Here is a 26,071-nt window from a genome sequence, read left to right on the forward strand (position 1 = left end):
AGTGGCCTCCTCATGCTGCTATCCCAGGTTCGAACCCCAACGTGTACTGGGTTAGATGATCTCAGTTGGGCCCTCATTCCCCTTGAGCTACAGCGGACAAAAATCAGCCAGGGTTCCTGCTCCCCGTCTTCACCACCCCCGCTGGAAAGAGCACAGGTTTGGACGCAGGGTGAGGGCCTGGCCTGCGACCTTCTGACTCAGAGGTGAGTGCGCGACCCACTGAGCCATGGCTGACGCAGCCCCTGAAAGGGTTAAGATGGTCACCGTGACCCGGAGTAACGGAAGTTCGGGGGGAACTGGATCCCGGAGTGGAGACACCGGACACAGGGCCAGCTCAGAGACTAAAATAAACAAACGGACTGGCCCTTTCCAGCTCCGCCCTGTTTACAGCCAATGAAGTATTTTTGACGTGTAGTCGCCGTTATGATGCAGGAAACGCGGCAGCCAATTTGCGCACAGCAAGATCCCACAAACAGCAGTGTGATAATGACCAGGTAATATGTATTTTAACGGTGTTGGTTGCGAGATAAATATTGGCCAGGACACTGGGGAGAACTCACCTGCTGTTCTTCGAAATAGTGCCAAGGGATCTTTTACGTCCACCTGTTTACAGGGTGGAGTTTGGATGAATGGAATTAAGTTCCTTGGTGCCACAAACATTGAACAACTGACGCCCGCCTGTCGTTGGGAACAATCGAGAAATTGAGAGAGGAGGAATGTGCAAATATTTGAACTGTTGGTGCAGCCGGAGTTGGAAGGTGTCATCTGTTGCTGATGAAATCTCGCTACAGATCAGGGTGTGAGAATACATGCTGTGGGGGGAGAGAAAAGAGTTCAGGCAGTTGGCGTCTGTTTGCTTTAACCCCTAAGAGACGCAAACCGCCAAACCGCTCCCCTTCCCCCTCTCCCCCACCCAAATTCAGGCTGATTGTAGCCTGTTCGCAGCATTAACCCTTTCCCTCTATCTCTCCTCCTCGCAGTGGGAATGCTCGCCAGTGTCTCCGTCCAAGAAATAACAGGTCAGAAACTGCCCGTGCTGCACTTTGGCCTAAAGGGCAGGATGTAGAGGAAAACACGCCTGATTTTCGTTCCATCAATTTAGGTTCGAGCCCCACTCCAGAGACTTGAGCCTATAATCCAGGCCGACACTCCCAGTGCCAGTACTGGGGGAGTGCTGCACTGTCAGAGGTGCCGTCTTTCGGATGAGATGTTAAACGAAGGCCCCGTCTGCCCTCTCAGGTGGACGTAAAAGATCCCTTGGCACTATTTCGAAGAACAGCAGGTGAGTTCTCCCCAGTGTCCTGGCCAATATTTATCCCGCAACCAACACCGTTAAAATACATATTACCTGGTCATTATCACACTACTGTTTGTGGGATCTTGCTGTGCGCAAATTGGCTGCCGCGTTTCCTGCATCATAACGGCGACTACACGTCAAAAATACTTCATTGGCTGTAAAGCACTTTGGGACGTCCTGAGGTGGTGAAAGGCGATATATAAATGCAAGTTCTTTCATTGAGTTTTAACTGGCCCTGGTACAGAATGAGTTAACAGAAGGATCACCTGCCCGCATCAACGCCACTGACCGTCTTTGTCACTTTGTTTGACCGGGGCTAGCCTGCCAGCTGGAATGCAGATGTTCCAGGTAAGACACGGCAGAGAATTTGTGAATGGCTGCTCCTGCTGTTGCCGTGGAGATAGCCAGGTGGGCTCAGCAAGCCACCAATTGGCAGCCGGGGACATGAATGGAGCGTTGCGAAGAGGAGAGGTGATTGGCCGAGCAGCTGGGCCAATGAGTGTGAGCGTGTGCAGATACAGGGCCGGAGGGCGTGGCTGAGGCAGTTTGTGCCATTAATCGCTCTCCTCCCTGCTGATCAATCAGCCAGGGTTCATGTGCGTGTGGGTGTATGTAAATGTATGTGTGCGTGTGTGTGTGTGTGCGTGTGCGTGTGTGTCTGGGGGTGTCAAACAGAGGGGCTGAGGGGTATCGAGCAGAGGGGCTGAGGGGTATCGAGCAGAGGGGCTGAGGGGTATCGAGCAGAGGGGCTGAGGCGTATCGAGCAGAGGGGCTGAGGGGTATCGAGCAGAGGGGCTGAGGCGTATCGAGCAGAGGGGCTGAGGCGTATCCAGCAGAGGGGCTGAGGGGTATCGAGCAGAGGGGCTGAGGGGTATCGAGCAGAGGGGCTGAGGCGTATCGAGCAGAGGGGCTGAGGGGTATCGAGCAGAGGGGCTGAGGGGTATCGAGCAGAGGGGCTGAGGGGTATCGAGCAGAGGGGCTGAGGGGTATCGAGCAGAGGGGCTGAGGGTTATCGAGCAGAGGGGCTGAGGCGTATCGAGCAGAGGGGCTGAGGGGTATCGAGCAGAGGGCCTGAGGTGTATCGAGCAGAGGGGCTGAGGGGTATCGAGCAGAGGGGCTGAGGCGTATCGAGCAGAGGGGCTGAGGGGTATCGAGCAGAGGGGCTGAGGGGTATCGAGCAGAGGGGCTGAGGGGTATCGAGCAGAGGGGCTGAGGGGTATCGAGCAGAGGGGCTGAGGCGTATCGAGCAGAGGGGCTGAGGGGTATCGAGCAGAGGGGCTGAGGGGTATCGAGCAGAGGGGCTGAGGGGTTGAGATAAGGATGGTGGAGGAAATAATGAAACTTGGTAATCCATAGGATGTGGAGGATTAAAACTCCCACATATCCTGCCAAAGATATAGACTCAGACACACACTCACCCACTCACTCTCACACACTCACTCCTTTTACATACACTCATTCACACTCAGTCACTTTCACACTCAGTGTGAGCAGGTATCAGTTGATTCATTACATGAATTGTCTCTTGAACAACAGACTGGCTCAATGTACAACAAATAAACTTTATCTTTATTGCTTTGTACGATTATAAATTACAAAATAGACGATTTGGATGCAATGAGACCAAATGTCCAGAACATGGTCAACACACGGAGTCTGAGTGCACAAGAACACAACGGATGGGTGTGAAACTGCACCTTTCATCTTCCAAATGGAATTCAATCAATAAAATATAAACGGTGCACAAATCAGAATTAGAAACACAGTCATACAAAATTAATAATTCTTACATTCAGAATCATTGGCACGGGTCACATGATTGTTGGGTGTGTTTCGGTGAGAACTGCTGGAATTAATTCTCAGCACAGACGGGACTGTGAACCACTGGAATAATCCATCACAAGGGAAATCTCTCCATCGGGGTCCCTTTTATGGGGGGAGTCACGCTATCAGAATTAGCCTTAAAAATCCAACAGTTCACTGCAGTGGGAAAGATGGTAACAATTGAGATTTTAAACACAGTGCATGAGGATCAACAGAAGTTCCCCTCCCCAAACATACACCCAACCTCAGAAAGGCACCTCCTACTGGCCCCGGTGTGGCATTCCTTCATTTCCCACACCAGATACCCGTGGCCTCGCTGAGTCAGAATACCAATGTAGTGCCAGTTAAGAGTGGCAGCCCGGGCTGGGTTAGGACCCAGGCCACCGAGAGGACAGTGGGGGTAACGTTTGTCGCAAAACGGACGATAGCGAATCAGCCGCCCGTTTGACACTGCTCCCGATTATCTTATCCACTGAACTCGGGCGGGGCGTAAACCAGGGGGTCGATTCGCACGTTTTGCCCTTCTGTCCAAGACGAATATCACCCCCAGTGTCGCTAAAGTCCCCGCGACATTATTCATTTTAACTGTTTGATTTTAAGCGCGTTCCTTCCTTTTGAAATGGTCCTCGAGTTAATGCTCCCTCTGTCCACTTAACCTTTAATAACAAACGGCCTCCCTTCAACGTACCACAGTCTTCAGGCAATTGAACCTCTGTCGCCCGACTCGGCCCCAACACTGAGCCTGCTCTCCATCAAACCAAGGGAGCGGCTTGCTCACTGCAGGTGGAGGAGAACAGTCTGGGGGTAAACCTCGGCCTGTTGCTTCTGTCATAAACCGCTGGGACATTAAGAGGTTCCATCATCCCTGTGACGCAGCGTGACGGGTCATCGTGACAATCAGGAGGCTGCTTCTCGGTGGTAAGGATGGTGTTGGGTCAAACCCCCCGCAGCAACTCTTCACAAACAGAACTTTGGAATGTACTGAATGCAAAAATGCAGGCCCGTAGGACCTGGGGACACGGAGACAGTGGGACACAGACAGAGATACAGAGGCAGTGGGAGAGGCGCGGAAATGGTGGGACATAGGCAGAACTTGCTGATGGAGATATTTGGACACGGAAACATAAATAGAGACATGGAATGATGGAGCCCGAGTAATTATAGGACATTCGGAAGAAGACGGCACATCGCTGATTTTGGATTCATTCTGGCCTTGAAGCTGTAACCTTTGCAGGACCTGAGATCAAAGAGCGCAGAATAAAGGCACAAATACAGTTATAGACAAATTGCACCCATGTATCCATGGCAACACAGCAGGAGGGAACGGTGCTGTAACTCTGACTAAATGGGATGTCTGTTTGCAGCAGTGATGGCACTAACGTTCTCATAGACGAGGTCCTGCTGATTCTGGTAGATGGCCTCTTCAGGCTGCTTCGATTGTATTGTATCCAGAATGCACTGGTGCAGGAAGACATACTGAGGCTAAAGAGCAGAAAATAGAGAACAGAGATGGAATGGTTACATGCTGCGAGGTGACACAGAGACATCCATATTGAAAGTAAATCTTGTGGTTATCTAAGCGAGGAGTTGTTTGGCTCCATTGTCAACATCAAACACTCCCAGGGCAGGTAGAGCACGGGTTAGATACAGAGTAAAGCTCCCTCTACACTGTCCCATCAAACACTCCCAGGGCAGGTACAGCACGGGTTAGATACAGAGTAAAGCTCCCTCTACACTGTCCCATCAAACACTCCCAGGGCAGGTACAGCATGGGTTAGATACAGAGTAAAGCTCCCTCTACACTGTCCCATTAAACTCTCCCAGGGCAGGTACAGCAAGGGTTAGATACAGAGTAAATCTCCCTCTACACTGTCCCATCAAACACTCCCAGAGCAGGTACAGAACGGGTTAGATACAGAGTAAAGCTCCCTCTACACTGTCCCATCAAACACTCCCAGGGCAGGTACAGCACGGGTTAGATACAGAGTAAAGCTCCCTCTACACTGTCCCATCAAACACTCCCAGGGCAGGTACAGCACGGGTTAGATACAGAGTAAAGCTCCCTCTACACTGTCCCATTAAACTCTCCCAGGGCAGGTACAGCACGGGTTAGATACAGAGTAAAGCTCCATCTACACTGTCCCATCAAACACTCCCAGGGCAGGTACAGCACGGGTTAGATACAGAGTAAAGCTCCCTCTACACTGACCCAAACACTCCCAGGGCAGGTACAGCACGGGTTAGATACAGAGTAAAGCTCCCTATGCACTGTCCCATCAAACACTGCCAGGGCAGGTACAGCACGGGTTAGATACAGAGTAAAGCTCCCTCTACACTGTCCCATCAAACACTCCCAGGGCAGGTACAGCACGGGTTAGATACAGAGTAAAGCTCCCTCTACACTGTCCCATCAAACACTCCCAGGGCAGGTACAGCACGGGTTAGATACAGAGTAAAGCTCCCTCTACACTGACCCAAACACTCCCAGGGCAGGTGCAGCATGGGTTAGATACAGAGTAAAGTTCCCTCTACACTGTCTCTGTAATGTATCTCAACCCCAACCTCAGAACAGCGAACCCTAATGAACCAATGTGACATTTCCATTTCCCACACTAACTAACCTCCTGACCTCTGTGAGAAGTCAGTGCTGAATTCTATGCACTTTTGTGCTTTGGACTGATAGCTCAACCAAGAACAGAGCTGGAATCTCCAAATTCATTACATAAAGGGACTGTTATCGCCAGCAGAGAGGGGAGGCTCATCGCATCAGTCTGGGCTGGGTTTCAAAGGTGAAAGGTCAAGGCTTGGAGTATCCCTGATCCCATTGCTTTGTACACCTGTACTTCGAGCAGTCGATTTTATCATGGGAGCTCTACCTGCGGAGTTTTGACAAACGAGGAGGGCTAATGGGTATTTCATGCAGCTGAATTCTTCCTTGTTTTTTCAGGGAAGCTAAAACTCCACAAACAAGACTTCCTCCTGGGCTAGCCCACTTCCCTCTGTGAAAGGGTAGCACCTGGCGCTGTGGCACCTGGTGTCACAGGTCACCCCGAATGTTTAAAGCTTTTCTGTCAGTCCCATGTCAGCTTAGTGAGCAATGTCAAATACAAAGAAAGAACTTGCATTTATATAGCATCTTTTACAACCTCAGGACGTCCCAAAGCCAATGAAATACTTTTGGAGTGTAATAAGAACGTACGAAATAGGAGCAGGAGTAGGCCATTCGGCCCCTCGAGCCTGCTGCGCCATTCAATAAGATCATGGCTGACCTTCGAACTCAACTCCACTTTCCCGCCCATATGCCTTGATTCCTTTAGTGTCCATAAATCTATTGATCTCAGTCTTGAATATACTCAACGACTGAGCATCCACAGCCCTCTGGGGTAGAGAATTCCAAAGATTCACAACCCTCAACAGTTATAATGTAGCAGTCAATATGTGTACAGCAAGATGCCATAAGCAACAGGGAGATTATTGACCAGATGATCTGTTTTTTTTTTAAAAGGGATATTGTCCAAGAAACCAGGGAGAACTCCACTGCTCTTCTTCAAATAGTGCTGTGGGATCTTTTAGGTCCACCTGAAGGGGGCAGACGGGGCCTCGGTTTAACGTCTCATCTGAAAGATGGCATGTCCAACAATGCTGCACTCCCTCAGTGTCAGCACTCCCTCAGTGGGAGTGTCAGCCTAGATTTTGTGCTCAAGACTTTGGAGAGGGATTATGAACCCACAACCTTCTAACTCAGAGCTGTGGCAGACATCGGAAAGTGACCTCTAGGGAATGAATATTCTCATGATTTGGAGAGCATTCCTACTTCCCAATAGGAGGCACTGGATATGTGGAAAAGTTGAGAATTTCAGTTGTGGGACGTTCAGAGTCTTGAGCAGCACCAACAGGGGCCTGGGGATTGATCAGAGCGTCGAACTCCTGAGGTGGTTTCAAGAGGGCGAAGAGTTCGGAGCTGGAGAGGAGATCACTCAAAGTAACAATGAAAACATTCACAGCGAAACAAGAAAGGAGAAACCTTTCACCTCGGTCTGGACCATGAGCGGCCGGTGCAACCTCATGCGGTGGACAATCCCATAAACATCGACCACTCCTTCCTGTTGTATCTGTTGCAGCAGGCAATCCAGGGCTATTAAAGTGCCTGTGCGTCCAACTCCAGCACTGCAATTAAACAGAGATTGGGTGAGGGAATCTGCCTTTAGACGGAAGAGACAGGCTCGTTCCCCCCTCAGCTCCCCCGACAGCACAGCTTGTTGCAAAGAATTCTGATCAACTCGAGCATTCTTTTGGGTATTTTTGTCCACTTCTCTCCATTAATCCCTCTCCCTCACACTGTCACTCTGTAACCTCTCTCCCCCCAGCGCCCTGTGTTACTGACTGTATCTCTACTGATGTTAATCCCTCTCCCTCACACTGTCACTCTGTAACCCCTCTCCCCCCAGCGCCCTGTGTTACTGACTATATCTCTACTGATGTTAATCCCTCTCCCTCACACTGTCACTCAGTAACCCCTCTCCCCCAGCGCCCTGTGTTACTGACTGTATCTCTACTGATGTTAATCCCTCTCCCTCACACTGTCACTCAGTAACCCCCTCTCCCCCCAGCGCCCTGTGTTACTGACTGTATCTCTACTGATGTTAATCCCTCTCCCTCACACTGTCACTCAGTAACCCCTCTCCCCCAGCGCCCTGTGTTACTGATTGTATCTCTACTGATGTTAATCCCTCTCCCTCACACTGTCACTCAGTAACCCCCTCTCCCCCCAGTGCCCTGTGTTACTGACTGTATCTCTACTGATGTTAATCCCTCTCCCTCACACTGTCACTCAGTAACCCCTCTCCCCCAGCGCCCTGTGTTACTGACTGTATCTCTACTGATGTTAATCCCTCTCCCTCACACTGTCACTCAGTAACCCCCTCTCCCCCCAGTGCCCTGTGTTACTGACTGTATCTCTACTGATGTTAATCCCTCTCCCTCACACTGTCACTCAGTAACCCCTCTCCCCCCAGCGCCCTGTGTTACTGACTGTATCTCTACTGATGTTAATCCCTCTCCCTCACACTGTCACTCAGTAACCCCTCTCCCCCCAGTGCCCTGTGTTACTGACTGTATCTCTACTGATGTTAATCCCTCTCCCTCACACTGTCTCTCTGTACCCTGCGCTATCACTAATTTGCACAAGTCAATTCTGCACACAGGAGGGTGCCTGGAGTTTTTCGAAGTCAGTTATTTACGGTCACTTAACAAACCAGAGGCTCCGGTCAGCAGACAGATGTAACCAAAGCGATTGCTTACCTGCAGTGTATGACAGGAGAGCCTCTCTGATTGCTGTTCAGGTGATTCCGAATTAGCTGCCGGAACTCTATCAGTTTCTCCGTGGTTTCGGGAACGCCGTGATCCGGCCAGGCTGTGAAGTGTAAGTGGGAGACTATGCGTGTATCCGAGTGTCCAGCCTGTCCAGAGAAGGCAGAGGTTCAGTGGTGCTATTTTCCCCTCTGATTCTCTCCCCTCCTCTCCCGAAGGCGCTGCCTCCTGATGTGACCAGCTCCAGAGGCACTGGCCACCCTCCCCTAACTCGCTCAAGCACCCTTAACTCACAAGTGCACCTAGACGGGGAAAATCCGATGGGATATTCGATCATGTGGGGAATCACGGCCAGACTCAACCCGTTCCTCAATCCACTTCCAACAAATGGGGCCATTGAATAGTTATCAGGAGCCCTGGCTGATTCCACCTCCTGCCCCCAACCCCCCAAACCAATAGCAGACCCCCTACAAACACCCCCCAGCTCCAACTAGCAGAAACATAAAGCAAAATGCTGCAGATGCCGGAAATTGGAAACAAAACCAGGCAACACTGGAAACACTCAGCGGGTCAGGCAGGATCTGTTGGGAGAACTAAGGTCGATAGGTAGGGCCACTTCCTCACAACTGGGAGATATTACAGCCGACAGCATTGAGAAAGGAACTGAACGAAGAGAAGGGGATAAAAACAGAGAACGAGCAAACACACGGAGAAAGGAATCAAAGTACCAGTAAAATGCTTAGGCGGAGAACAGGAGATGGTGAAATGGCAGAAGCGACATTTGCATGAGACAAAAGAAGGGATAATGATAAAAATTAAAGCTATAAAATACGGCATTTAAAGAGTGTCTTTAACACGGAGAAACATCCCAAGGCCCTTCACATGGGAATAAACAGACAAAACGCTAGTCGAGAAAAAGGAAGAGAGGGAGGTGAAGAGGGTTTAAGGAGGGAATTCAAGGGCCCAGACTGTTGAAGGCACAGCTGCCAACGGTGGGGTGAAGGGAGGAGGGATGCACAAGAGGTCAGAGTTGGAGGAACGCAGAGATCTCGGAGGGTTGTGGGGCTGGAGGAGGTTACGAGATAGGGAGGGGCGAGGCCATGATGGGGTTTAAACATAAGGATCAGAGTTTTAAATTGGAAGCTTTGGGTGTACAGGGGCCAATGTCGGTCGGCGAGCACAGGGGTGATGGGTGAACGGGACTCGGTGTGGGATAGGATCATTTGAAGTTTACGGAGGGTGGAGGATAGGAGGCCGGCCAGGAGAGCATTGGAATAGTCTGGAGGTGGCAAAAGCATGGATGAGGGTTTTGAGGCCAGATGGGCTGAGTCAGGGGCGGGAGACGGGCGATGTTACGGAGGTGGAAGTAGGCGGTCTTTGTGATGGAACGGCTATGAGGTCGGAAACTCAGCTCAGGGTCGAACAGAACGTGAAGAGTGTGTGAATAGCGAAAAAGGGGAGTAGATACGTAGAACTAGAAGCAGGAGGAACTGGCAAAGCAGGGTAGGCTCCAATGGTTCCAAAGTCACTGGGAGTGGACCTTCTGCAGAACATCTTGGTCCTTTTAATGAGAGCAGTGTGGCTGCAATTTTAGCAGATTTTCATGCCGGATCTCAGCGGAGTCTGTTTACGGTAAACCCATGCAACGTATCTGTTCCACAAGCCGCAATCATGCCCATGCCCATGATAAGCTGCTTCACCTTGTCCAGTTCAGTAGATCCTGAGGACACGGCCTGAGCTTGAAGGGGATAAATTCAAAACTAATCTGTGGAAACAATCTCTCAGTGAGCGAGTGGTCAGTCTATGGAACAGGCTCCCTGGGGAGACAGTGGAAGCAGAGAGTGTTGATTCGTTCAAATCCAAATTAGATCGATCTCTTTCAGAAAATAACATTTTGGGCTCCAGTAGATGAGTAACTTGAGACATGACATGTGGTGAGTGTAACAGGCTTGGGAGGAACAGGTGACTTTGGACCTATCGGCACTAAATTGGACCGTGTAGCGCCCGTTGTTTCGGCGCTACGCGGCCTCTCCAACATCCAAGATGGCGTCTTGGCTGCGCGTGCACGTTTCCAGCGTGTCGTGCGACGGGCGCCATCTTGGTATAGGAGTTAGCGCATGCGCCAATACCGAACACCGGGAGCATGGACAGTCTGGAGAAAATGGATACAATCAGTGTACAACGCTAATTTAAAGTGATAGACACCATTTTGGCACTTAATGCTCAACTCAACATCTGAGCCCGACCATCTGAACATGTCTTGGAGTGCCTGGAGAACCCCCACCAGCACTATTTAAAGGGACCATGCAGGATTTACAGGTTAGTGGCTGGATTATTGCTTCTGGCTGTCGAGACATTTGTACCTGTTTTTGGAGGCCTCCTATACTTGAATACTAGGACTCGGGGACATAGCCTAACATTTAGAGCCAGGACGTGCGGGAGTGAAGTTAGGAAACGCAAAGGGTGGGAGAAGTTTGGAATGCTCTTCTGCAGATGGCAGTTGATACTAGCTCAATTGTGAATTTTAAATCTGAGATCGATAGATTTCTGTGAACCAAGGGTATTAAGGGATATGGGACTAAGGCGGGTATATGGAGTTAGGTCACAGGTCCACCATGATCTCATTGAATGGCGGAACAGGCTCGAGGGGCTGAATGTCACTGCCACTTCCTGCGTCCTGATATGCGCCGCCTTCTCCTGCAAGAAAGCAGGACGTGCGTCTGGGTGATGTGCCTGTCATGGTTGAATAGCTGCCAGTGTGTGTAGCCTGTGAGTTGCGGGTGGGCAGCTGGAACAGTGGTAATGTGTAAGGGTGAGAGGAAGCATCTGATTGGAAGAGTTTGTTGGTATGTGGGTGATGGGGGGGTGTAGTGCATGGAGCAGTGGCCACGGCTCGTGGTGCAGTTGGTAGGAGACGCCACTTGACAGTTGACCTCACTCACCTTGACCACTCATGTCATTGAACTTCTTCCTGCACTGCATCCACGTTCATGATGCTGTGTGCCTGGCATTGACTTCATCCCCCGCTGCCCCCCACTGCCTTTTGGGTATATGTCTGGAGGGCCTTTTGCCCCCCTGCCCTGCGGATATAGGATGTCTCCCCTTCTGGCCACCTCTTGCACCAAAGCCTCCAGTGCATCAGCAGAGAACCTTGGTGCATGCACTCTCACAGGCCTGGTACCAGCTCAGATGGGCAGATTGGTGAGGACTGGCATGCAGATTGGGGAATGTGGGATTTAGTAGTGCGCAACCTTTATTCAATGTTTTAACATAACTCATCAGTTTGTAAACATAGGGACGGGAGCTGCATCTGTGTTTTACGTGTGTGATGTCTGATCTCCGTTCAGACTCCGTGCAGACAGCAGACTGTTATTATCAGCAAATAACTGGCACCAGCTACCTTTAAGAGGTTTTTAAGAGACAGCCTGCCTTTAAGAGATTGGGGCTCCCCTGCTGGTAGATAGTGTGAATTGCATTGAATCCTCATTAACACTGATTCGGAACACTGCTTGCAGGTAAGTCCTCAGGCCTGACGAAAGTCTCGTCCTGCCTGCGCAGGGGCCATTGGGTGGGGTAATAGCGGATTGCACTACCCCCGCCCAATAACAGGCCCTTTCCAATTTTTTTTTTCCCCACGGATCCCAAGACTCCCCACCACTGGGGGTTTTCCTCGCCTCATGTCTGGGTCTGTTGTAGACCAATTGATAGAGATTGATTGTTATGATTAGTCAACAAATCCATTATCAATGTATCCTGCGACTGCCAGGATGGTAGAAGGCGAACTAGATGGACCTTGGTTTTCTCCATCTAGCAATTCCTGTGTTCCTATGTAAATGGCCTCCCACCTCTTTGATAATGAACTTTCTGAGGGTCCACTCGGGTAAGATGTTCTCTGATGTGACAGTCACTGTGATGTCCCCGTAGGTACATGGTGTGTAATCCAGTGGCCAATAGTGTTCACATTTGACCTGGAACCAAAGAAAATACATTTAAGAGAGCCTCAACCAAAATAATGCAGTGATAGTGTGACACACAAGGCTTGTGGAGCAGTCAGACAAGGAATCGTCTTTGGAATCCTCCGCACAGTGAGTCCCTGATACCAACTGTGACTAACTAAGAGGGAGTGAGCCTTTGGCTCAGTGGTAGTATTCCTGCCTCCGAGTTGGAAAGTTCAGGGTTCAAACCCCACTCAAGACAGTCCCGGCGAGTGGAGGCCAGAGCTCCAGCTCTGAATTCTGGGTTGACATCCAGCGGGATTCTCGTGTCGGTCGGTTGGGTGTGGGTGACCCGCCCTGCCCCTCCCCCCCACTTCATCATATAGGGTTGTGGGAGTCCATAAAGCCCTCCCATCGTATAGGACTGAGCACCCTACCGGCTGGTGTAGAGATGGTCCCGGCCATGGATGGAGCGGTCGTGCCGAGGCCTATCAGCCTGTGAATCCTTCCACTGCTTCACCCTATTCTCCGTGTGAAGATACAAAAACAATAACTCCAGAGGCCTCGAGTGCCTCAAAGAAGAAAACCAAAGGGTGGTCTCAGGCTACTTGGTTTCACAGGACTATTGTTGAGGGCCTTGGTACAATTCATCCCTCACCATCTCAGACAGGGTGTTGAGGAGAGACCTGGGATGATGGGAAGGGGTGAATTCAACTCCAGGCCCCAGAGGTGAAAGGTCAGAGATCTAATCCCTGAGACTGTTGGTTTAACTTTGCGACTTGTCCGGTCCAAATTGGGAATCAGGGACTCACCCGGTTTAGCTCCACGCAGTTTGTCAGCATCACAATGACCTCTGATTTCTGCTCCCAAATCATTCGCCAGAAATCCACCACGGTGCTCGGGAGAGGTCCCTGGGCAGCGATGAACTCCTTATCGATCTTGTAACCCTATGAAGGAAACAGCGGGAGTGAAAATACTAAAGTAGGAGCCACCAGTAAAAGAAAAAAAAGCACTGAAGGGAAGGACATGGTCCTGGCTGGAATGTGTGGGGACAGATATTTAGAACAGGGGGCAAGAGGTCACCTAACACCTAATGCCCATGGTACCCCACCCAGTAAATTCTCCAATACCAACATCAGCCATCCTGAGTAAGGTGTTAAACAGAGCTGAGCCAATAGTGGAAATCATCACTGCTCTGTAGCGACACCCAGTGTGAGATTGGCAAAGACCAACTGGTGCGTGTGTGGCCAATGGATGGGCTCTATGCACGGACTTAAACAAAATGAGGACATCAAAATGGAGAGACAAATACTAGCCCCTAAAGTTCAGTTTCTGTCTCACTGGGCTGGATCAGGATCACTTTTTAAAAATTCATTCTCAGGATGTGTGGTAAGGCCGGTATTTATTGCCCGTCCCTAGTTGCCCCTTGAGAAGGTGGTGGTGAGCCGCCTTCTTGAGCCGCTGCAGTCCGTGCGGTGAAGGTCCTCCCACAGCGCTGTTAGGTCGGGAGTTCCAGGATTTTGACCCAGCGACCATGAAGGAACGGCCGATATATCTCCGAGTCGGGATGGTGCGTGTGACTTGGAGGGGAGCTTGGAGGTGATGGTGTTCCCATGGACCTGCTGCCCTTGGCCTTCTAATGGAAGAACGTATCAGCCAGCCAGCACTGACACTAACAAGGGCTGAGAGAGCAGGTGGCTTGTCATTCATTTGCCAGGCCTAAAGCCGGACATTGTGCAGGATAAGGTGGGCCTGGGTGAGAGTCGGATCCCAGGCTTGCTTTACCCATGATGCAAATGTATTGAAGAGTTCAATAATTAATGGCGCCATATCATGAGGCATAGGAGTTATTGACAAAAAAATTGACTACTTTTTTTTTTAAAAAAGCATAGAATTTTGTTTTTTTTTAAAAAAAGAATTTTAGAAATTCCACATCAGCTCACTCAGAGAAATTGTGGACTCTCCGGGTTTTTAACCATCCCAGAATTTTCTAAGATGCAAATGCAACGCTGAATGTCTGCGCTTTTGGTTCATCTTTTCTCGGCCTCTGGTTTGAGTTTTTTCACCAAATAAAATGGGTGAGATTGGAGGAACGTCATTGCCCAAAACTCTGGCACAAATCCCGTGTCATGAAAACAGAATTTGATTCATCCAGTCACCGCAAACCAGTGGGCCTGCTCGTGTCGGGAATGTGTTCGTTCTAAAGGTTTTCAATGAATTTGCACCATGGGCAAAGCAAATCTCAGCACTGTCTCATTTCTTATCTCACCCCTGTCTGGTTTTGTACTTATCAAAGGGACTTAGCCTTACGGTGGTAACCCTAGCGATTGTTTAATGGACTGTAACCGTTTCGGCCTCTGCGCAGTGTCAGCCATTTTGTAACCAGGTAATGGGGGCCTTGTAAAAACTACATTTCCCAACTCTCTTAGTAAAAGATGAGGAACGGCTTTTTGAAAATAGAACGGATTGAGTAAACATTATCTCAAAAAACAATATAGTTTTATACCTTCAACAGATTACATTTACTGGAGCAGGTAAAAAAAAAAAGTATCCAAAAGCAAATGGATTCTTGGATATTTGTCAAGAAAGTCAGGCATTCCAACCTGAGGAAAATTTTATATGGTTGAAGGCTCAGACAAATGAAGAAGGCATGACTTGTATTTAAATTAATTGGGGATTCAAAGGCTCCTATCAGCCTCCAAATGCTTTGAATTGTTACAAACACTTCATTTATTTGGTTTGGTACAAAATAGACCAGTAAATGAGTATTTAAATTAGTGCACTCATCCCAGAAATTGGGACCAACTGTTCAGACACCCTCTCAAAGTGAGGGGTAGATGAAAGGCCTAACATCCTTCCTCCTTCCAGTCTCTATTAAGTATCATGACCTTTAAATTCACAGTAAGTTCTGATATTTTGCCAATGTGAATGTTTGGGGTCAGGGTTGCCACGGTTACAGATGCAGGCCCTAATCAGAGCCGTTCCTAATCTTTAATACGCAACACTCACAGGCATGTAATTTGCATTGATGTAATCGGAGGTGCTGCTGTCTAGCTGAGGAGTGAGGTTAACTCTGGTTGCATCATCTGAAAGAAGCAAGAGTGAGATAACAATGTCAATGAATGAGACGCCATCTTAGACACATGGCAGGTAGGAACCTCCCTTTGTAACCTAGTGTAGGGCAGGGGATAAGACCCCTTGAATATTGTAAATCCAAAACCCTTTGGACATTACATTTGAAGGAAAGGGTTAACTACGCCCCTTTGGAAATTACATTTAGACCTTTGGAGATTATAAGCTTAAACTGCAAAGGCAGCAATGTCCAGAGACTTCGGTTTTCAATGACAACTGATAAGAACGACAGCAGCAATGCGCAGAAACTTTGAAAAGCTTCTTCGTTCTCAAAAAACAACTGACTTGGAAAAACAGTGCTGAGAGAGTGAAATCCTTGAGAAAGACCATTACAATTCTCGCACCTGGGCTCACACGGACAAAAAGCTATAGCAGGTTTCACATGGTGAAAAGGCTCCCACCTGAGTTCACATGGTTTTCAGTGGTCAACCGCCCTTCATTAATGCAACGGTGGGTGAGTGGCCAAAATGGGACTTCTCTTAACTTTCACCCACACCCCAATTGGCAAAAATCATATAAAAATAAGACATCATGGCAGCTTCTTTTCTGCAGTTGGTGGAGCCTAAAAAATCTTTGCCTAGAGGAGGGTCACCCAACAACAAAAGAAGAATCCTTAAGACCTACGACAGGCCTGACCACTCTAACTGCCTTGATGCTGAAACCCTTGGTTTTTAAGGTTGTATGTATTGCTCGATTTGCTTGATGCTTGTATGAATTGTTTAAATCATTACATAATCACTTTGATTAACTAAACTACTACGTAAGTGTGACTTGCTTTGACTGACTATTGCCCAGGTTCTTGAATCACTGGAAAAGTTTGTATTCTCTACACTGGCAAATACAACACATTTCAGGGCCAGACTGCCTCTCACTCATATTCATCTGTTGTGTTTTACGAACATATTGACAAAGATGGACAGAAAAAGATCCATCGAGTCCCTCCCATTCAGCAGTGCTGCGACTAACCAACACGGCCCCTAACACTCCACACCCACACAGCCATGTAATCTCCTGGGAGGGGCAAGAAAAACAGATTAAAACAAACCCCCAGGCCAATGCAGAGAACAAAGGATTCTGGGCAATTCCTCTCCGACCCCTGAAGGTGATCAAAAACATGTTCCAGGAGATAACAATGACCAGGAGGTACATAACTCAACATCAACCAACCTTCTGACCACAGCGATATCAACCGTCGCTCAGCGGGTACACTCTCACCCTCTGAGTTAGAAGGTTGTCCCACTCCAGGGACTTGAACACAAAATCTAGGCTGACACTGTCAGAGGTGCCGTTTCTCGGGTGAGAGGTTAAACCGAGGCCCCGTCTGCCCTCTCAGGTGGACATGAACAATCCCATGGCACTATTTTGAAGATGAGCAGGGGAGTTCCCCCCCGGTGTCCTGGGCCAATATTTATCCCTCAACCAACACCTAAAATCTGGTCATTATCACACATTGCTGTTTGTGGGATCTTGCTGTGCGCAAATTGGCTGCCGCGTTTCCTACATTAAAACAGTGACCACACTTCAAAAAGTACTTAATTGACTGTAAAGCGCTTTGGGACGTCCTGAGGTTGTGAAATTATCTCCCTAAATTATCTCCCCTTGTTCTCCCTAAATTATCTCCCCTTGTTCTCCCTAAATAATCTGACCACATGTACATATTCAAGTCCCATCATCATTTTAAAAACTTCAATAAAGTCTCCTCAAAGTTTCTGCTTATTAAGAGTTAAAAGAAAGAGTCCCTGAGCCTATTGTGTTGGTTGAGGGTTTTTAGATTAGGTATTAATCTTTTCTGTGGGCTCTGTGTTTCCATTTGTTAACCACATTCCGAGAACTACTTTCACAGTATAGCTGGATTACCAGTTAACCAGTGAGTTAACCAGGTAACCATTTAACCAGCAATGGTCAGTGCCCATGGAACCCGGACTCCAGCAATGGTCAGTGCCCATGGAATCCGGACTCCAGCAATGGTCAGTGCCCATGGAATCCGGACTCCAGCAATGGTCAGTGCCCATGGAATCCGGACTCCAGCAATGGTCAGTGCCCATGGAATCCAAACCACACCAAGGGTCAGTGCCAATGGGAATTCGGACTCCAGCAACGGTCAGTGCCCATGGAATCTGGACTCCAGCAATGGTCAGTGCCCATGGAATCCGGACTCCAGCAATGGTCAGTGCCCATGGAATCCGGACTCCAGCAATGGTCAGTGCCCATGGAACCCGGATTCCAGCAATGGTCAGTGCCCATGGAATCTGGACTCCAGCAATGGTCAGTGCCCATGGAATCCAAACCACACCAAGGGTCAATGCCAATGGGAATTCGGACTCCAGCAATGGTCAGTGCCCATGGAATCCGGACTCCAGCAATGGTCAGTGCCCATGGAATCTGGACTCCAGCAATAGTCAGTGCCCATGGAATCCGGACTCCAGCAATGGTCAGTGCCCATGGAATCTGGACTCCAGCAATGGTCAGTGCCCATGGAATCTGGACTCCAGCAATAGTCAGTGCCCATGGAATCCGGACTCCAGCAATGGTCAGTGCCCATGGAATCTGGACTCCAGCAATAGTCAGTGCCCATGGAATCCGGACTCCAGCAATGGTCAGTGCCCATGGAATCTGGACTCCAGCAATAGTCAGTGCCCATGGAATCCGGACTCCAGCAATGGTCAGTGCCCATGGAATCCGGACTCCAGCAATGGTCAGTGCCCATGGAATCCGGACTCCAGCAATGGTCAGTGCCTTCAGGAGAGGAGGGGAGAAACTGATGGAGGAAAGGAAAATGAACATCATACAGTGCTCCAGATTTACATGGTAGATGCCAAGTTGGTTACTTACATGGCAAGACATTAATGTATCGATTCTTCCCTTTGTTGTCCATATCCTGGGCAGCTTTCTTCGACTGTTCTGTGCCCACATTACTCAGACTCTACAGTTTGTGAATAGAAGAGGGATTGTTGGTCAGCCACTGTCAGAAGAGTCTACGCCTACTGCAGTCCAACATAAGATTGCACTCTGCGCGCACCACCGTCCTCACCTTACTGGGAGGATGAAACCAACAGTGTGTTCTTCACACACCCATGGTGCATGTGAAACTTGCCAGTGTCGGAAACAGATCGTTACACAGCAAAGAGTGACCATTTCAATCAAAAGTACCAATCCTGTTTTGTGACTCTTTCTGTACCTGGTATTCCTCAGCGAAACCAAAATCACTGTCAGCGTGCTTGTCCTGGAAGTAACTCTCGTATTCACCCACAGGAATAGGCCTATTGAACAAAACAGAGTGAAAGTGAACGCCTAATAGAGACACACTTAATGGGAAACTTTACTGCTAAAGAGGGGGGTCTTGCTACCAAGTAGGTCAGTTGGAGTGTCATACACACTAGGACCCAGGCCTGATCCCTGACCTGCACCGAGTTCAGTCGATGTCAACCGGTGAGGCAATTGGAACACATAAGATCGACCTCCCCTCCCATGGGCTGTGGAGGGGGGAGGGAAACAGCCAGTGAGCCCACCTGTAAACCCGCATGTGCGAAGGTCAAAGGAGGACATGTTTGGAGTCGGCCGTGATACCCACCATGTTCACATTTCCTGCTGACACTTACTTTCTGAGTACACAGATGCAGGACACGCACTTAGACGGGGTACCCCAACAGCATGGTGAGCTTCCTGGAACTAGACTGCAGGGGGTGGAGGGGGGAAAAGAGGGCAGGGAGAGGTGCCCGATCTCTCCAGTGAATGAAATTATATGATGACATTGCGGCTTGTATCTCAGCTGTATCTTTGCCTCTCGCTGTCTGCGTACTGGGTGGTGTGGGGCAGGGTAGGTCAGTCCCTGGGTGTGTATTGGGGGGTGGTGGTTGTGTCAGGATCTGTATTGAGGGTAGGGTCAGTCCATCCAGTCTCAGGATATGTTTGAGGTGATCAGTGTATCCAGTCTCAGGGTATGTATAGGGAGAGGGGGGGGTTCAGGATCTGTATTGGGGAGGTTCAAGGTGTCCAGGTACTAGCTATGGGGAGTGCTAGAACATCCAATTGGCACATTAGGAGTGTTTCACCAATACCAGGCTCCTAGCTGGTGGGTTTGTGGCATTGGTGAATCATCAATAGATATTTTTCTTCTCTTGACATTGCGTATCGAGGAGAGCAGCAGACTCTCCCACCAAGGCCAACAGCACAACAAAGGAACGTTCACCAGTCACTCAGTGCAGCCTTTTTATTTTTATAAATGGTCTCGGACGTGGGTGACCCTGGCTAGGTTGCATTTGTTGCCCAGAGAAGGTGGTGGTGGTGGGCCTTCTTGTCAGTGGTTGCTCTTACAACTCAGTGCCACTTCAGAGGACATTAGAGAGTCAACCAGGTGTAGATCAGACCAGGTAGGGCGGTGGGTTCTGATCCCTAAAGAAACCAGTTGGGTCTTTAAACAAAATGGTAGATTTCAAGGTCATTTTCTGCTGCAACAGTTGGGGGGTGGGGGATTTGAACTCATGACCTCAGCATTATTAAGCCCAGTACACCATGAACCCTTAATGTTGTAGCTGCACCTTTAGCAAAAAACTACGCGCATTCTTGTTCTCTCAAAAGGTCAATGGCAAACGCCATGTTGACGACACAGCCGCTATAGAGCAGATGAGATACTTGAGACCCTCTTCTCCCTTCACCCCCACCCCCCAATATAGGGGAGCAACAAAAATGGGAGGAAGAGTGCCGCCTTGCGGCCAGAGTCCCTACGATTGATCAGTCTACCTATCGACCTAACCAAGGCTTGTGCACGACACAGCAGAGACCAAAGGCATTTTGACATCGCTGCATTGGTTTTCGATGAGCAGCGATACGCCGTTTCCCAATACCGCTCGTGTCTGGCGCCAATCTCCGTGCAGCCTCTGGGCAGGAACCACCCAGGCGGTGAATCCAGTGGAAGTTCTCAAGACCATTAGAAAGTAGGTCTCCGCTGCTACTGAATCTAGGCGAGCCGGGCAGTTTACTGAGTGTCTGAGAGTCTAATTCCTCGGTGTTAAGAGACTAGGAGTTGATTATCAGCTGCAGTTTTTATAGGTTATAAAGTACCTCAAAGGGGGAAGAGAGGAGGGGAGGGCGATGGGCAATAATCAGAATCATCAGGAATCGAGAAAAATATCACTTACTTGAATTCTGAAGAAATGGTGGACATTGGGGAAAACTCAGAATCTGGTTGTTTTCTGGAACGAGAGAGGAGTTACTTAAAAAAGATATCACTGAACAGAACCTCTATTATCCAATGGGATCACAACTCCACCATTCACAGATCTGCCTGTGAAGCCTTTCACAATCCCAACGCCACCATCTCCCATTACTCCTTACTCCCAGGCCAGGTACTCCTTAATCTATCCATGGGAATATTGGGATAGAGAGTAAAGCTCCCACTGCATGGTCACATTAAACACTCCCAGGTCAAGTAAACACAGAGTAAAGCTCCCTCCACATTGCCCATCAATGTGTCTTAACCTCATCCTAAAAGGGTGCCTCCTACTGCACCAATGGGATATTGCCATTGTTCACAGTGAGTCCGCAGCAAATTTTCTGAATCCGATGGACATCTCATTGTCAATTTGGAAGGGATTCTGGGTAGTTTTGTGCTATGGTTTCACCCCCACTAAAAACTAGATCAAAAATGCCCCAAACTCATTTCACACGGGAATAATCCAACCAGTGGAGAAACTGTTATGATCTGGAATGCGCTGCCTGAAAGGGCGGTGGAAGCAGATTCAATAATAACTTTCAAAAGGGAATTGGATAAATACTCGAAGGGGAAAAATTTGCAAGGCTTTGGGGAAAGAGCAGGGGAGTGGGACTAATTGGATAGCTCTTTCAAAGAGCTGGCACAAGCACAATGGGCCGAATGGCCTCCTTCTGTGCTGGATGATTCGAGGAGACTTTCAGCCATCAGCCTGGGCTAGATGGGAATCCAAAATCCAGAGGTGAAAGGTCACTGCACTACCCAGTCTGCTCTATGCTGCTAATCAGTGGTGGGACGGGTTTGGCTCGAAGTCTGTTTCTTTTCTCTCTGCACCGATAAGTCCCCAGTCAGTGCCCATTAAACAGCGACACTTACCTCCTTGGCCTGGACTTGGTGATGATGAAAAACAGCAACAAACCAATTAAGAGCAGACCCAGCAGAGAGCCTACAACCGCTCCAATGATAATGGCTGCACGGAACAAAAATGGACAGTTAGCCCAAGGAACGCACCCAGCGATCGTTTTATCATATAAATACAGACGAGGAAGGCCAATCAGCCATCTTAGTTCATCCATCCAGAAAGACCCACTTGGCCCTCCCCCTCCCCCATTGCTTCAACCAGCTGCAATACCACTAACTAGCCTCAAGGGGCGCTGCGAGCCAATAACGGCCAAAGACCTAAGTAGCGCCACCAGCAGTACGTTCATGGTACTGCAGCCCGTGGTTCTTCGCCATTTTAAGGATTTGTTTGTGATTCGAGCTTCAATTTCTCACCGTGAATGTTAAAATAACAGGACTTTTGTCAGGAAGTTTTGTACGCGGTGTACAGGATGCAAGTGAGACTTATTAACTATCACATAGGAACATGTGAAATTACTGGTGTGGGAGCTCTGCAATCCATCTGGTACAATTGCACAAACTAATCACCTTCAGCCCCCCTAAGTCCAATCCAGGAGCCCCTTCCTTACTCTGTACCTAAAGAACCAGATTTATTTTTAAATACAGATTTTATCCTGGCAGCCTTGCAGGATCTCTGGCTCAGAAAATTATAGGCTCAAGGCCCCTCCCGAGACTCGGGCGCCCAATCAACGCTGAGGGAGCGCTACATTTCGGAGGTGCTTTCTCTAAACCGAGGCTTTGTCAGCTGGACGTGAGCATCCTGGTCAGCTGGACGTAAGAGATCTCAAGGCAGTAGTTGAGGAAGAGCAGGGAGTTGTCTCGGTGTCCAGGCCAACATTTCTCTCTCGCCCGTCATCGCCAAAAGCAGATTGACTGGTCGTTCACTTCACTGCGGTTTGTAAGATGCTGCTGGTGGAGGTTGGATGCCACGTTTGCCTACAAGACGACAATGACTGCAGTCCAGTCAGCAATAAGGAGCAAAGAAAGAACTTGCATTTATATAGCGCCTTTCACGACCTCAGGACGTCTCAAAGTGCTTCACCGCCAATGAAGTGCTTTTGTAGTGTAGTCATTGTTGTAATGTAGGAAGCCAATTTGTGCACAGCAAGATCCCACAATCAGCAATGTGATAATGACCAGATTATCTGTTTTTTAGTGATGTTGGTTGAGGGATAAATATCGACCAGGACACCGGGGAGAACTCCCCTGCTCTTCTTCCAATAGTGCAGTGGGACCTTTTGCATCCACCTGAGAGGGGCCTCAGTCTAACATCTCATCCGAAAGACGGCACCTCCGACAGTGGAAGGAATGCAGTGGGACAGTCACACCGAGCAAGCTTGGGTGATCTGTGATGGATGTAATTTTGCAAAGGTGAACGGAATTCTCATCCCTGTGACACAGCCTGAAACCTATTAGATCATCGACCCCTCGGCCTAAAGAAGTGAAACTCGATAGCCCAGGGGTTGTTATTTTTCCCTTCAATTTCCTCTCCTGAAAATGTTGACTCTTATTGGGATACAGTGACATGGGTGCCAGTCACCCTCTGGTCCTTCACCCAAGTGGCCATTCTTCGTGACTGAGCCAAGATAGTATGTGTCATTTCATTGTAGGGGCATCGAAGCTAATCCCCAGCTGGTCCACACCAGCCGACATGGGGAGGGGTGACTTACATCGAGTCTACAGCACAGAAACAGGCCATTCGGCCCAACTGGTCAGCGTTTATGCTCCACACGAGCCTCCTCCCTCCTTACTTCATCTCACCCTATCAATACATCCTTCTACTCCATTCTCCCTCACGTGTTTATCTCGTTCCCCCTTCCATGTATCTGCGTTATTTACCTCAACCGCTCCTTGTGATAGCGGGTTGACGGCAGTGAGAACCAGCAACCCTGGCTGATTTTCTCATCCCTACCCAAGGGGTGCTGAGGCCAAATGCACGGGTCAGCGAACTCGGCACAGACCGTGGATCGGACCTGGGCCCTTCCGGTCCATTTGGCTCAGCGCTACAGCGGGCAGTGCCTTTACCCACCGGGCCATCAGGGTATTTGCAGGCCCGGGCTCTCCGGACGGTGAGGCTCTGATCTGGCTTTGGCAGTTCGGTGAGAATGGGCTAACCAAGGTCTAAAAAAAAAAATACACGTCCGTACCCGGAGCGGAGAAACATTTGGATCCAGAATACTCACGTGTTAGGCTGGTCCAACATTGCACGGTTACCTTCTCGCTGTAGCTCTGGCCAGCTCGCGTGTAGATGTCGATTGTGTATTGACGTCCAGGCTGCAGGTTTTCAATCTTCACGAGACACTTGTTTGCGCTGATAGCCTGAACCGTCAGCAAATGCGTCCCGTCGTACGAAGAGACGTTGAACCCGGTGAAGTTACCCCGTGGTTTGTTCCATTCGACCTCAACTGCGTGTCCTGTTTCCTGAACACAGCGAATTTTAGATGCGACGTCAGGAACTGTTAAAACAGACGGAGTGATTAGTCTGAGCGAAGCCACCTCACTAGTGACACGAATTAGAATGAATTACACTGTAACCAGCAAGGCGGGCAGGTGGGCGGGACTGTGCCGAGGGCCAGGCACCACGGACGCGGGTGGAATGAAAAGCAGAGATCACAAAAATCAATTCTAGAAAGGAACAAAAAAGTCCATCAAAGAGACAGACAGAGACTGAGAGAGACAGGGAAAGAAATGGCTGTCTTTGTCACAGGAAGCTGATGCAATAGTAACTTCCAAAAGGGAATTGGATAAATACTTGAAAAGGAAAAGTTTGCAGGGCCATGGGGAACGGGCAGGGGGAGTGGCACCAACTGGGTAGCTCTTTCAAAGAGCCAGCACAAGCACGATGGGCTGAATGGCCTCCTTCTGTGCTGTATGGCCACTGCAGGATAAATAGTAACATGGTTTGTTTCCGTATTATGATTTCAATGTAATTTTTGAATCCCAAGAGAGTGTCTGAAACTCTTCTGCATACACTGTCCCAAGATATTGTCCCTTTAAGGAATGATATGGGTAAGCAATATTCTCAGGAGCACTCAGTATCCTCTCAGGTGTCATTGACTCCAGTCTCGGGTTATATTGTACAGCAGTCTAGAGGCCTGTCACTGGGAACACAGTCACTCCTAGCCCTGTGAGAGAGAAAGAGTTGCATTTATATAGCGCCTTTCACGACCTCAGGACATCCCAAAGCGCTCCTCAGCACTGTCCAGTGACTGCTGCCGGAAAGTGCATGTGTTTGGATGTCAGCTGAGAACAGGATCACGCAGCGCTGTGCTGCCTTCCTTGGTTGAGTAGCCCACCGATACACCCTGCCCAGAATGGCCTCTTGGGCGGGGTACTGGAGGGTGCTCAGCATCGACGAAGCCGTATCCCCAGCGAGGGTCAGCACCCTCAGGAGAGGAAGGATGAAAACAGGTGGGGAAGAGGGGGAGGCTTAAAATAAAATGCAATGGCACCGATGATAAATGAACACCTGGACTGTTGCTCTGCAGAGTCTCCAGGGACACGGTCACTTTAAGAGGTGCAGACGTGTAACTTACTTGTGGCGTCCATCAAATTCTTGGGACTGCTGGATGTGTTCTCAGGAGTGACTGACTCTACCCTCAGGTTATATTGTACCCCGGGGTCTAGGCCTGTCACTGAAAACATAGTCTCTGCCGGTTGTGTACAGTTCGTTAGATTGCGGGTCGTGGATTCAGCTTTGACGCTGTACGTGTAGTCTGAGGCTCTTGTATCGGTGGGTGCAATCCAGTGTAATGTCAGAGAGTCCGTTGTCCTGTTCACCAGAGATAGACCAGTGACTGGAGAAGGATCTGTCGACAGAAAGGCAGAGAGTCAATTAGTGTGAAACCCCCTCCGCTGTGTGTGCCCATGTGTAGATTTAATAGGAGAATTTCACGACTGCAATGCACGCTGGGACTATACAGCCTCCATATCGTCCTCTTGCTCTCTAATCAGCAAGATCATGATATTCACACACAAATCTCCCACTGAATGTGAGAGAGACAGTGAGCCAGTCCATAATTTGTCAGGTGCTTGAAAACATGACCTCCAATGACATGCCCTTCACCCGTCACTCTCCAATCACTCCCCCACTTTCTCACGTGTGGGTCCAGGCAGTGAGTGCCAGTGGGCTGCTGCATTTAGCTACATAACAACAGTGATTACACTTCGAGAGTAATGCAGCGGCTGTGAAGTGTTGTGCGATTGTCCAGAGGACATAAAAGGCACTATATAAATGCAAGTTCTTTCTTTACCCATTCAGCGTAAATGCATGTCTCACTCCCATCTTTCATTTTCATGTCTCTCTCTTTCTCTCCTGTTTCCCTGCACAGTTTGACTCAAAGAGTTGAAAGTATCTTTTTTTGCAGCTGTGGAGATGGGACTGTCTCAGCATCCATAGTGGTCATGAACACGGTCCATTAAATCGGTAGGTGTTATAACTTTTAATAAGAGACTTTCTCAATT

At 49.2% G+C, this 26,071-nt stretch overlaps 1 protein-coding gene across 2 annotated transcripts in view; it reads right to left on the minus strand.

The window, feature by feature from the left end:
• Positions 1-2,845: 2,845 nt before the first annotated feature.
• LOC137305518 (receptor-type tyrosine-protein phosphatase H-like) overlaps positions 2,846-26,071 on the minus strand; it is a 55,676-nt gene continuing 32,450 nt past the window's right edge. The window contains exons 12-23 of one of the 2 annotated variants that reach the window (XM_067974380.1): positions 25,144-25,416; positions 23,791-24,063; positions 21,584-21,677; positions 20,637-20,690; positions 18,677-18,758; positions 18,331-18,421; positions 15,376-15,452; positions 13,179-13,313; positions 12,277-12,399; positions 8,423-8,580; positions 7,153-7,288; positions 2,846-4,603 (exon numbers count right to left, since the gene is read on the minus strand). In XM_067974380.1, coding sequence (XP_067830481.1) covers positions 4,463-4,603; positions 7,153-7,288; positions 8,423-8,580; positions 12,277-12,399; positions 13,179-13,313; positions 15,376-15,452; positions 18,331-18,421; positions 18,677-18,758; positions 20,637-20,690; positions 21,584-21,677; positions 23,791-24,063; positions 25,144-25,416 — 1,637 coding nt within the window. In that variant the 3' untranslated portion in view covers positions 2,846-4,462. The remainder of the gene's footprint in view (positions 4,604-7,152; positions 7,289-8,422; positions 8,581-12,276; positions 12,400-13,178; positions 13,314-15,375; positions 15,453-18,330; positions 18,422-18,676; positions 18,759-20,636; positions 20,691-21,583; positions 21,678-23,790; positions 24,064-25,143; positions 25,417-26,071) is intronic. The other variant, XM_067974381.1, reaches the window with a different exon arrangement.

This window comes from Heptranchias perlo, chromosome 40 (genome assembly GCF_035084215.1).
Source record: "Heptranchias perlo isolate sHepPer1 chromosome 40, sHepPer1.hap1, whole genome shotgun sequence".
Lineage (NCBI taxonomy): Eukaryota > Metazoa > Chordata > Chondrichthyes > Hexanchiformes > Hexanchidae > Heptranchias > Heptranchias perlo.